The sequence below is a fragment of the Pygocentrus nattereri genome, chromosome 28 (genome assembly GCF_015220715.1).
Source record: "Pygocentrus nattereri isolate fPygNat1 chromosome 28, fPygNat1.pri, whole genome shotgun sequence".
In the NCBI taxonomy this organism is placed as follows: domain Eukaryota; kingdom Metazoa; phylum Chordata; class Actinopteri; order Characiformes; family Serrasalmidae; genus Pygocentrus; species Pygocentrus nattereri.
Window position 1 is genome coordinate 18,132,808 of NC_051238.1, and position 12,081 is coordinate 18,144,888.

Consider the following 12,081-nt stretch of genomic DNA (forward strand, 5'->3'; position numbering starts at 1 on the left):
TTGAGGAAACGAGCCTTCCTATAGTGAAAGGGTTTTGTCATGTGGCCCTGACGGATATGCTAAAAGCCATTTACAGTCAGCGCAATCTATGACCAGTAGTGTCAGAAGCCATAAATCAAAATAAACTATTTTTTCTTTCATATTTAGAGGGGAAAGTAATGGTTTGTTATTAATGTGTACATTTCCCATCCAGAAATTATTTGGGGATCATACCAACCATTAAACACAAATGTGAGAGACATTATATGGTTATAAAATAACTAGTCTAAATAATGACCGCACTTTGTATCGGTCAAACCCTTAAATAATTTTGAAAAGTAAAGGACAGAAAATGATTAGTGTCTTATTTAACAATGTGTTAAGTCATGGGCTGGAGGTTGGGGAACCAGCCTGTGACCGGAAGGTTGCCAGACCGATCCCCTTGGCTGACGGTCCATGACTGAAGTGCCCTTGAGCAAGGCACCTAACCCCCAATTGGTCCCCGGCGCTGTGGATAGGGCTGGGCGCTGTGGATAGGGCTGCCCACTGCTCTGGGCAAGTGTGCTCACTGTCCCCTAGAGTGTGTGTTCACTAGTGTGCATGTGTGTGGGTGTTTCACTGCACGGATGGGTTAAATGCAGAGGTCTAATTTCACAGTGTGCAAACACAGTGACAAATGGTTGTCAATTCAAGTTCATTCAGAAGCAGACCTGGTTAATGCTTTTACTGTGAAAAATCAGCGGTCTTCGAGTTCAAATTGTAGCTCTACTCCCCAGTTGTTTTTTAAGCGATAAAGGTCGATTAGTTATGTAGGATCCAACCGTTGAGCTGTCATGTGCATCTAATAATTCTTCAAACATGAAATACAGTATATAACTGATGTGCAAGAAAGCTCCAGGGTAGAATAGTTAGTTTAAATATTGGCATTACCATATATTCGTCGAGCTCCTTAAAAGTGTGGTAAATCCTCACAGTATCTAAGAGACGAAAGTCTGAGTAATGGATTTTATTTTCAGTGGGTCGCGGTGGCTTTTATTTTTGACGCACACAAAGCAGACTTCTGACTTGTACGCTTTTATTCTGAAAATGAGCTGCAGGTCGCGCAGCCGCTGTCTTCACAAGAGCGCGGAGAGACGCAAACAGGACTCGTCTGCGTTTCAGGAGGAAATAAACAGTAAAAATCCTTTTCTGGGCAGGAACTCGGCATTTCCACAGTTTCAGTTATATAAATAAGTGTACGTCTACCGGTCTGTATGGTTTTTAAGCTTAAATTGTGACTATATTTAGCTACTAGCGTCACTGTTTACAATAGCTCCGTAGCATAGCTAGCTAGCGGCGAGCTAGCGTTAGTTAGCTAGTTTATCTCTCCACCATGAATGTCGACACCCCACAGCCGGTGACCAGCGGAGCAGTGACCAACTCCTCAGCGTCGAGCAACAGCAGTAACTGCGTCCCAAACAGCAACTCTGCTGCGAGTGTCAGCAGTATCCCCTCAGCAGCGAGCGGTAATGGTGAGTAGACCAGCTGGGTTGGGTTAGCTCTCTTAATACGGTTGGCGCTGCTATTTAGCTAGAGTTAGCAACCACTTTGCTAGCTGGCATGTTTTTAAAATATATAAAATTTGGATTGTTTTGTAGATGTTTCGGTATTTAAAGATGTCTACTGTATATGAGACACTTTTCATATTACGTTTATATTTTGGTGCTGATGTGTTTAGTTAGCTAGTTAGGTAATTTTACGAGAACCTTGCTAACTAGCTATGTAAACTTAGCCATGCTAGCTAGCTAACTTCTCTACCTTAGCTTTGTGACAGCTTAGTTAGGTTAGCTAGTTAACTATTTACCACCCTTACAGACACACATTTAGGCTTCAGCGGTGAATTAGATCCATTTAAGACATTTCCGATGCTCTTCATTCTTCAAGACTCGGTGGATGGCAAATATGAACAAAATCGATGTTCTCCAGTGAAAGTAATTCAGGTGATATAAGCTAGTACTCTGATGGGACAGTGGATCAGGGAATAATTTACATAAGCAGTAAGCTCTTTTTTTTTCTTTTAAAAATAAAATTGCTAAATAAAAACAATAGACTTGTAACATAATGCTTTAAACCTGTTAGACAGAAGTATTAACATGAATACATGCATAAATCTTCCCATGTTAACCCTCTGAACCAGTTATTTTAGTGGGGGGAGAGTATGGAATTCATTTTAGCTTTTAATGCATAATTTGTTGCTATTAGAAATGGATAGAATTGCAGGCTCGAACTGGTTTCTTACTAAAGTTAGTGGAAATTGAATTGTGAATGTACAAATGTAGTTGTTGCTTATAGGATTGTTTTTATAGGTACGAACTGAATTAAGAAAAAGGATTTTGATGCAGCAACTAAGTTTTCACTAGTAAGAAAGCAATTAAAATATCAGAGCTGAATCTTTATCTGTGGAAATTAAATTGGACATGTTAAATTTTAATTATGAGAATGGAAACCTTGCATGCTGAAATATTTCCTACCAGAAAAAGGTGATGTTAGAATTTACTTTTTTTTTTTTTTTTTTTTTTTTTTAATTAAATGGCTTGCCATAAAAGTTTTGATAGCTGGTGCTATACCCATTACCCAAGTATCAGTGGTAAACAGGGTCTCTCATCGTTAAATGCCTTTATTATTTCTTCAAACAGTGCCCACCTCAGCTGCCATGGCAACACCTTCTTCAGACTCCTCGGTCTCCAATGGACTGTATGTGCCCACAGGAATTGCCAATGGGGATGTGAAGCCAGTCATATCAACCACACCGTTGGCTGATTTCCTGATGCAGCTGGAAGATTACACTCCTACAGTGAGCACCATGGACTTAACAATAATGGCATCTTCATGCAGTTTTTTTTTCCTTTTATTGGGCTTGTTCACCAACCTTTTCCCTCCATTAGATCCCAGATGCTGTTACGGGCTATTACCTTAATCGTGCAGGCTTTGAAGCATCAGATCCAAGGATGTAAGTTTACCTTTGCAAACGCCAAACATGTTTCTAGTCCATTCTGATAATTGTACAGGACATACTTAGGCCTGGATTAATGCAGATTTAACGTATATCTGAGCACAACCTTATAATATTCAGCTGCAAATGCTTGACCTTTGTGTCCATCATAAAGATGTGGCCAGAGGCAGACGGACTCAGGTATGTCTATATCAAATTTATAAAGAGTAGATGTAATACCTTGTTTCAAACTGGGCATTTCTCCTATTACAAGCTTGTATCAGCAGTTGTTTTCTGATCCATGTTGTCTCAATCAGAGAGCAAATCTAGTTTAATCATTTGACCAAATGGCCAGTTATAAACTGCACATGTATAGCACAAAAATACTGAAAAGGCTTTATGACTAGCCTGTAAAACCAATGTGGAGTTTTTCTAACTCTGTGTGCAAAATTGAAGCAGTAATGTTTACTTTCACTACAAACCTGTACCACGATAAGCAGCTGTTTAAAGAAAAATATTTACTATATTTTAGTCATTTAAGGAATATAGTGAATGTGTGATATCTTAAAACTTAAACATTGTCTTATGTCCATATCGATGATGAGACAGTTAAGTTCATATCGTTTATGAACTGCCGTTACCGTTTGAGGAAAAACTTTTTTTAATTGTAGTTAATCACATATGATTTGTGAACTTTTAAAGAACCCATGTTTTTCCTTCCATGCATACAGAATCCGTCTGATCTCTTTAGCGGCTCAGAAGTTCATCTCAGACATCGCTAACGATGCACTGCAGCACTGTAAAATGAAGGGCACTGCTTCTGGGAGCTCCAGGAACAAAACGAAGGTTTGTAGAGTCTGTTTATATAAACACAGTGAAACTGTACCAAACACATCTCAGGAAGTGGTGCCTTTCAGATAATGTTTTTGTAAAATTATGCCATAAATCTGATTTCGTTGTTTTTAATCCTGAAAATCAGGACAAGAAGTACACACTGACAATGGAGGACCTAACCCCCGCTTTATCAGAGTATGGCATCAACGTTAAGAAACCCTATTACTTCACATAAACAGCTCACTCTTGCTGAAACGAACTGCTGAAAATAACGTGGGATAAAAGCGCCTTTGAGTGATGCTCATTCCTTGAAGACATTACTTTTTTTTTTTTTTTTTTTGACCCTGATGGACTGAAATCCCAGTTTAGTATGACCTTTCTGTTTATTTACCCATATTTTTATTTTGTTCAAACCACACCTGGCTTGTTATCAGATGTTGGTAGTGCTGGATTGACAAAAATAAACAGGATTTGTTTCTGCTTTCCTTAATTTCATGTTTGCTAATGTTTAATTCAGAAAATATGACATTATCCTGATGTATTCAGTTTTATAGAAATTCTGCAATGTATGCAAAACCTTTGCTAGAGCATGAAGCTGAATAGTAACCAGCCAGTTATTATCATGTTGGTGAAGTTGCATTTTGTGAAATGTAACTAAATTTCCTGTCTCGTTCTAAATTATTGAATTGTTTGGAGATGACAGGAACCTGTGACAGGTTTACTGGGAAAATGATTTCCAGTTGTATGTAATGGTATCTATAGCAGTTTTACAGTCTTTATTCAAGTATGTTTTTCTTCTCTTCTGCTTTGTGACTTAAGTTTCCAAGCCATAAGAGGACATTGACCTGCTTATGTATTAATAGAATTGGAGCTGCTCTCATGTTTCACTTCACTTGCTGAGAGTACCAGGCCTTCAATCCTGGACCTCACAAGACTCGAGCCTTTGTACTCCATAGCAATGGAGATAAGATTCCCAATTAATCGTGTATTAGTATATTAGTTCTGTGAGTACCACTGTAGTTTAGTGCTTTCACCTCTATAACTCGCATGACTCAACTGTGAAGTGCGGTGGCATCCACAGAAAATTCCACAAAGCAGTATTTATTGAATAGCTGGAAGAATTTGTCCAGCCCTGCTGTATGTACATAAATACCTGCAGAGTACTGTTCTGTCTCCATCATACCGTTAGTAAAGGATAAAAAAAAAAAAAAAAAAAAGACAGTCCAGAACTTTTCAGGAGTCCAGGTCTCTGCTTTACTTCACATTCATATTATAGTTACAGAGGGGTGCAAACAGTTCATCACAATAAATGCTATAGGTCTTCTTAACAATAGAAAGGAAATCCTGGCAGTTCCAGAATCTGAGACTGGCTTGGAAATACTTCTTTCTTCTCCTTTTTACTATGAAGTGTAATTGTCATCTATTCAAAATACTTCGAAAGATGGCCGAGAACAGGTTTGGTAAATACAAAAGTGTTTCATAAAACAAATTAAATTTTCGTGGCTGATTCCATGAGGAAAAAACTGTATGTTTAGAGAAATCGGTCTCATTGGAATCCAGCCTGTCCAGACCACAGACATCAGCGGAGAAAATAGTATAGAGCAGCTAACCTAGCATGTCAGATCAGTTAATAAAGCTTTTTAAAGCTCTATTGCAATATAGATGTGCTAAAATAGAGCAGACTGCAACCAGAGTTTCAGTATTCAGTGTGATCTGTGTTTCTCTGTGATTGCAGTATTTGTGCAAAAGTACTTACATACTGACAGTTTTAACTTCAAATGTATTCAGGCCTCAATATGTTTGAAACAGTCTGAATTTCTTTAAAGATGAGACAAACTGTCCACTGTCCACACTCCAAAATGTGCAGAACATTACTGCAGTAATGCAGGTGTATCCCCAGTCAGAAGACGTCCATACCCTGGCTGTCAAACTTGGGCATTTTTTTTTCTTTCGTTTAGCAGAAGAACATTTATCAAAATGATTCTTTGTAACCCGTCCTTATACACTTACACATGTTAAAATTAACATTCGTTATATTCTTGCGGTTATGGATGGACCAGTGACCACTTTCACTTAATGTTACAGAAATAAGAGTTAGCCATATTCATAACAATAATAACCTATCAAATTTTACATTCTTCCTACACATTAATCTCATCACGGCCTCACTGCTGTGTGCCACTGGCATCATCCAGAGTGAATCAAATACAAGAAGATATTAATAAAGATACTCTTACCACAATATCTTGTCTCTCAAATATGTTCAGTACATTTACTGTTCAAAGATGTACTGGAAGATCAATTAAGACATAGTCCATACCCTCCCAGAAGGAGCAATGTCTTGCCCATAACATATGAAATATGTAAGAATTAGCTTCAATAGGCAAGAAGCTGTCCAGTCCTGCCTTGTAAAAAATGAGGAAACAAGTTCTGCTCCTTGGTTCTTTTGGGCACCGAAGACAATGCTCATTAACTCAAATGACCCATACTAAAGTAAACACAGTGCCACACCTCAACTGGGCTAATCTGCAGTCACACAGTTGCTGCTTCTGCCACTCATTGGCATGGATGGCAAAAATAACTCAACAAAGATCTATGTTGGCCAAGTGTCCTCTTACATTTTTATTTCTACGAAACAAACTACATTTTTGAAAGAGACGCCATCTTTGTTTTTGTTTAGAAAACAACCAGTCAACAACATGTGATACAGCATTTAGTGAGGCTGGTGGACTTTGTGTTTCCAGAACAGGCTTTGGAACTCAATGTATCTTACACTGGGTAAAGGTCTACACTGCAGTGGTGGTGTCCTTCGGCTCAGCAGGCTTGGCACTGGGTGGAACTGGGATGGGACGTCTTTTACGTTTCACTGGTTTCCCACTCCGATCATTCAGCATTCCCTTGGCGACTCCCTCCATATCTACTACACTGATATTCAGGGCTTCTGCCATCTCTTTCTTAGCCACGGACACAAACTTAGGGTCTTCAGCCAGGGTGTCAAGGCCATCGTCTCTCAATGTCTAAACAGCAAAGAAAAATGTGATATAATAACATTTTGAGGTTCTTAACTTGCAAACACAGACACGTTAAACTGTCTTAATGTGATTTACCTGCTGGATCAGTTGGTCAGTGGCTGATGACTCTGTTGCTTTTTGAGTGTTTGGCTGACCATATGAAGGGAACTGAGAGAGTATATAAAATACAGAAATGAAGATGAATACAGGCAGTAGCCATTTTGCTGTACCTTATACAGGGCTGGTTTACCAGACCCAGATTAATGCTAATTTTTACACTAAAACAGTTTCCATTGGGGACCAATGGCACTTCAATTTAGGCAAGACTAGACTTAATCCATGTCCATGAAATTGTCCCATCATGTCTAATTAATTGCAATGTCAATGGAAAATTGCTATGATCCTTTATCTGGGTATAAGAAACTGACCCACAATACATGATCTCATACTAATGCCTTTCAATTCATAAGACTGAGTATTATTATTTTTTTTATTTTGTATTACCTGTCCCTCGCCACCCAGAAGGGGAAGCAGTTTAGAAGGTGTGTGTGTGTGTGTGTGTGTGTATATTACCTGTGTAATATCAGTTCTGACAGTGTAATTTGACTGGCTTCTGTCATCAGCATCTCTGATGGATGAGGCTCCGCTGAGGAACATGCTGGAGTCTCCTGTTTAGTTTAGAGTTTTCTTTACTTAGGAGTCTTAAACATTTAGTGAGTTTTGTGCCACACAGTATATTTGAGATATACTCATACTTACTTAAATCTTCAAAGGATTGGTCTCTGGTTCCAACAGCTGATTCTTGCTCTATCATGAATCTGCATGTTTGAAATGATGAAATAAAGAGTTTTCATTCATGCATTAATAGTGTTCATACTGTACTGGACTTCTGTAGTGTATAAACCAGATACTGATACACTTGAAGAACTATTCTCCTCATCAGTCAAGGCCATCTAGTCTCATGGGAACAAACCTCTTGGGGGTTCTTTTACTCTAACTTGTATTCCAAAATTCTATTACAGAGAATGTTTGTTTAAACCTTGAGTCTTTGGGAAATTATTGATTGTTCTTGCCTTTATAAAATTTAAATATTACATGTATTCATCTTATCAGTTCTTCACGGTAAATAAAAGCAAGTTATGAAGCCCTTTGGTGACAGGCAAGCTGTGCAACACTGTGATCACTTTTCCTAGTTGTATAAAACACTTACCCCTCTGTGAAATTTGCGTTATTGTTGGTGTTAGTTCTGGTTGGTGTTGTAGAGAAGAACTCAGTGTTGGGGAGAAAGACAGAGTCAGGAGGAGACTCAACATCCTCTGGGCGAGACTCAGAGAACTGCAAGGGCCGCTGGTTGGTCTGAGCTGACGTGGGACTGCTGGGCTCAGATGCAAAGGGGTCTGTGCTGGTCAGACCAAACAGACCACCAGTTCGCTGTATGGTCACAGACAAAGATGTGATCATTAAAGGAACTTTGAAAACATGTTATCATTAAAAGTTTGGGAGAAAAATTCATTGTACACTATTTTTCTGACCTAAAGTAGTCAAAGATGCAAGACCTGCAATGCACAATTGGAATCAGACAAGATCTTAATCTGCAGATTTTAGCCCAAAACACAAAATCAGCAACCAGCCAACTGATTTTTATTTTGGCAGATCTTTATTGTGGTTTTATGAATGACATAAGGTGAGGCAGGTAAGTGCACTCACGCTGTAATGAGTGCTGCTGCTACACCTATACCATGCATGAGTCATTATGTTAAATAGCCAGTTACCACTTAGTTTCAGTGTAGAACGTTATTTGATTCATGTTATTTAAACAGGTAACTGCCTTAAAACTGAAACATTTTTAAATGGCAGTTTGCCCCATCAAAGAGCAAATAATGTCTTTATGTTGCAAGCTTGGCTAATAAAAACTACTGGACATGTGCTAGAAAATTTCACATGTTCATTTGCCCCACACAGCATGCTCTTTGAATTACAAAATTTTTATATATATATATATATATATATATATATATATATATAAATCAGCCTAAAAAAACCATTGCCAATTACCAATCTGCCAATTTGGCCGAATGTGAATCCATAATAAACTGCATGCCTAAATCATCACAAATATGTTCATATTTTTTTTGTTCAGTACTCTCAGAGAGACTCGTTTATATGGTTTCTGACACTATATATCATCAGAATAGCTATAAAAATGAACAAAAAGTACAGAAATGAGATGGCTGTCACTGACTGTTGTTTTTAGCTATACAATATATGTACTTTTATCCAACTTAACAGTTAACAAAAGACAATACAAGTCAAGTATATAAGCAAGTCTATCAAAGATTTTATATTTAAGTAATGTAAGCTTTTAACATTCCAGTTAGCACTGCTGAACAGTTTACCTAAAGCGTCACACATTCACCTCAATCATATCAAGTTGTTAAGCTCAGCTTTTATTAAGACAAAAGCAATCAACAATCTGGTCTTAAGGTCTAAAGGCCTAAATAAACATTCCCTGTAATGTAATTTTGGAATACTAAATGGTGGGTTATAAGCTTACGTTACTTTTTAGCTTACATTAGCCTCATAACTTCAGTGCAAAACTAAAGAAACAAAACTGCCCTGGCCAAAAACTACATCTAAGGTATGTGGAAAATCATGTGAATTAGATATTTCACTAAAATATTACTTTAGCAATTACTTTTTTTTTTAAGTTTCTACAATTTTTTTCACCATTAACCAACTAAAAAAACAGAGTTATTAGTAATTATCTTTCATTATATATATTTTTCTAATTATATGTGTATAATTGTAGCTTATGGCTCATGTAAAGAAGGGTTTGCTGAACTGACAACCATAAACTGTACATATACGTAGCATGAGATTCCCAGTCATAACACACTGTTGAATGTTTGTGTGTGTTTAGTTATACACTTCGCAAAAATAAGTTCTTAGAGGTTTGTTTTGAGTTCCACTCTCACTGTACTAACTGAAAATGGAGGTCACATTTATAACCAGGGAGTCCGGTTTCCTTCAAGTGGATTCCCTAGTTACAAACCAGCTTTCCATTAGAGATGATTGTGAATATTACCCTGTAGATGCCTTCCTCTCCTCCCTCTGTGGCTCTTTCCATCTCATCCTCAGCAATGAGGTCTCCTGAGATGGCCCTGTGGAGCTCAGGGGCAGCTTCTTCTTCAATGGTGCGCAGACCAGCCTGGAGAAAAGAGGAGCCAAAGACAGAGAAAAGAAAATAAACCAAGCATCTTAGAATGGAATATTAGAAAGAATGAAAGTTTAGTACATGCATAGAACACACTGTAAGCCTGAGGCTGAGGTCATGCCATTGATTCAGGTTTAGGTGGGGGGGGGGTTGGTGGAAGTATACACAGGGGTTACCTTATCTGCACTGAAATCTGTTAAAATGACAATATCAAAGTACCTGAATCTCTGCTGCGCTCTTCTTTGTAGGCCGGTAACCATAGTACTCCTCTTGGCGCTTCATAAACTTACGGAAGTGTTCCTGAAGCAGGAAGGTGGCATAGAACTTTCCAACAGTCACTTCATCCTCTATAACGAAACACATCACATCTTAATCAGAGCCAAGGAACTATCTATGCTTTAAAATAGTAAAGGCTTAATCCTGCAGGTTGAGAAATGAAAGAACACTGGATCACATCATATTTACACTGTACTTAGGTAGTTACCTCCAATAGGTGGAATGACCTGGTCCAAAAGTTTCATACTGGTCCGTTTCCAGATGCTCTTAATAATAAGTCTTAACTCCTCATTAGCCTGTTCAAAGTTTCCTGACAGAAACAACACACAGAATAGTTTGTAAAAAAATTCCAATCAAAATGTAAGGCTTATATTACAGCATTAAAGGTTCTGTCCAGCATTTCATACCTTCAGTTTTAATCTTTAGATCTGTTCTGACTAAAGCAAACAATGTAGCATTGAAGGTGACTGTTCCATCGCTGTTCAGGGGCATGTTCATGGAAATCAGTCGCTGTTGTCAAAAAGAACAAAGGACAAATGAAGGTTTTGGTTTTTTGTAAACCAACGCCGACTGTATATGGCATTTCAGCATTATGCTATAGTCATGATAATAGCATTATGCTATAGTTATTATATAGTTAAAGCCTTTTAATCTTCCTCTATAAAATAAAAGATTTTACACTGTAAAACACTGTTGAAGTTCCAGAACATGCTGTTTACTTCCCAGTTCATACACTCATTTTGGTGTCAATGTTTTTGTGATGTCATGAAAATCAACACATTTGCATATATCTACCTTTTAGCCCCACCCCTTAACACTGAAGCTTTAAGGAGTGTTTTAGCCTGGACTGCTTTTTCAGGCAAACGTGACACCAGGCAGCAAATCAGAATAAAGGTCATTTGCATATATCACTTTAGGACACCAACAAAAACAGCCTGTTTAGATCACGGGGATGTAAGGCATGGAAAATAGACACGAAACAATGTATTAATACTGTTTGGTACATATTATAAGATATAAGAACTTTTGGGAAAAATGACATGAAAAATGTAGAATATGAGCCCTTTAAAAATTTTTTATTTTAATTGGCTTACCTTGCAAGCAGAGCGGTGAGGACAGAATTTACCAAATCCCAGTGGCGGCTGAATCCTTCGGAGCAGAGTCACCACATCAAGATGTTTAATCCGGCCCCTTCAGATTGAGAGCAATGATTGTTTTTAGTCACACCACAGGTGTTAAAAAAGGCAGGATGTATGTAAGAAATATACAGTAAGAAAGACCACGAGACTCCTCTTTTTGGGTGTTTGACTCACGTCGCCTCAGGATCATACTCCGCCCAGATCTTCTTGAACTCATCCAGATGGTGTGGACCGAGAATCGACCAATCACGGGTGAGGTAGTCAAAGTTGTCCATAATCACAGCCACAAACAAATTGATAATCTACAGAATGGGTGACAAGTTTATCATTGGGCAATTCGTTCACAAGCACAATGAAAAACAATGTCTCCTGTAAAATCTGCTCATTTGTGCTGACTGAGGTGTAGCGAAAAACAATCATGCCTTTTTTATTATCTTACATTTTTTGCTTGCTTACCAAAAAGGCACACAGCATGTTGAAACTCAAGAAGTAGAAAACAGCAAAGTTGGTTCCACAGTTGTACTCCTCTCCAGGAGCGAATTCTGATTTTGGATCACAACGCTTCCCAGACATGCAGGCCAGCATGATCTTCTGCCACCCCTCACCCGTGACAGTTCTGCAGAGCCAAGCAGAGTTCAATTTCTGCCATTTGTATCA

At 38.2% G+C, this 12,081-nt stretch overlaps 2 protein-coding genes across 2 annotated transcripts in view; one reads left to right on the top strand and one right to left on the bottom strand.

Annotated features, from left to right (window-relative positions):
• Window positions 1–1,081: 1,081 nt before the first annotated feature.
• Window positions 1,082–4,274, top strand: taf10 (TAF10 RNA polymerase II, TATA box binding protein (TBP)-associated factor). The gene is made up of 5 exons (XM_017722188.2): window positions 1,082–1,490; window positions 2,655–2,812; window positions 2,904–2,968; window positions 3,682–3,796; window positions 3,930–4,274. The coding sequence occupies exons 1-5, from the start codon at window positions 1,352–1,354 to the stop codon at window positions 4,017–4,019; spliced, it is 567 nt and encodes a 188-aa protein (XP_017577677.1). The 5' UTR covers window positions 1,082–1,351; the 3' UTR covers window positions 4,020–4,274.
• Window positions 4,275–5,014: 740 nt separating this feature from the next.
• cacna1sb (calcium channel, voltage-dependent, L type, alpha 1S subunit, b) overlaps window positions 5,015–12,081 on the bottom strand; it is a 33,313-nt gene continuing 26,246 nt past the window's right edge. The window contains exons 34-45 of the mRNA XM_017722186.1: window positions 11,881–12,040; window positions 11,599–11,726; window positions 11,380–11,476; window positions 10,693–10,795; window positions 10,494–10,595; window positions 10,229–10,356; window positions 9,881–10,003; window positions 8,006–8,226; window positions 7,555–7,613; window positions 7,369–7,463; window positions 6,892–6,963; window positions 5,015–6,801 (exon numbers count right to left, since the gene is read on the bottom strand). Coding sequence (XP_017577675.1) covers window positions 6,571–6,801; window positions 6,892–6,963; window positions 7,369–7,463; window positions 7,555–7,613; window positions 8,006–8,226; window positions 9,881–10,003; window positions 10,229–10,356; window positions 10,494–10,595; window positions 10,693–10,795; window positions 11,380–11,476; window positions 11,599–11,726; window positions 11,881–12,040 — 1,519 coding nt within the window. The 3' untranslated portion in view covers window positions 5,015–6,570. The remainder of the gene's footprint in view (window positions 6,802–6,891; window positions 6,964–7,368; window positions 7,464–7,554; window positions 7,614–8,005; window positions 8,227–9,880; window positions 10,004–10,228; window positions 10,357–10,493; window positions 10,596–10,692; window positions 10,796–11,379; window positions 11,477–11,598; window positions 11,727–11,880; window positions 12,041–12,081) is intronic.

Coding starts and splice junctions, on each gene's coding strand:
- taf10 (XM_017722188.2), top strand. CDS start 1,352: ATGAATGTCGACACCCCACAGCCGGTGACCAGCGGAGCAGTGACCAAC. Junction 1,491..2,654: donor CTCAGCAGCGAGCGGTAATG/GTGAGTAGACCA, acceptor TTCTTCAAACAG/TGCCCACCTCAGCTGCCATG. Junction 3,797..3,929: donor GCTCCAGGAACAAAACGAAG/GTTTGTAGAGTC, acceptor CCTGAAAATCAG/GACAAGAAGTACACACTGAC.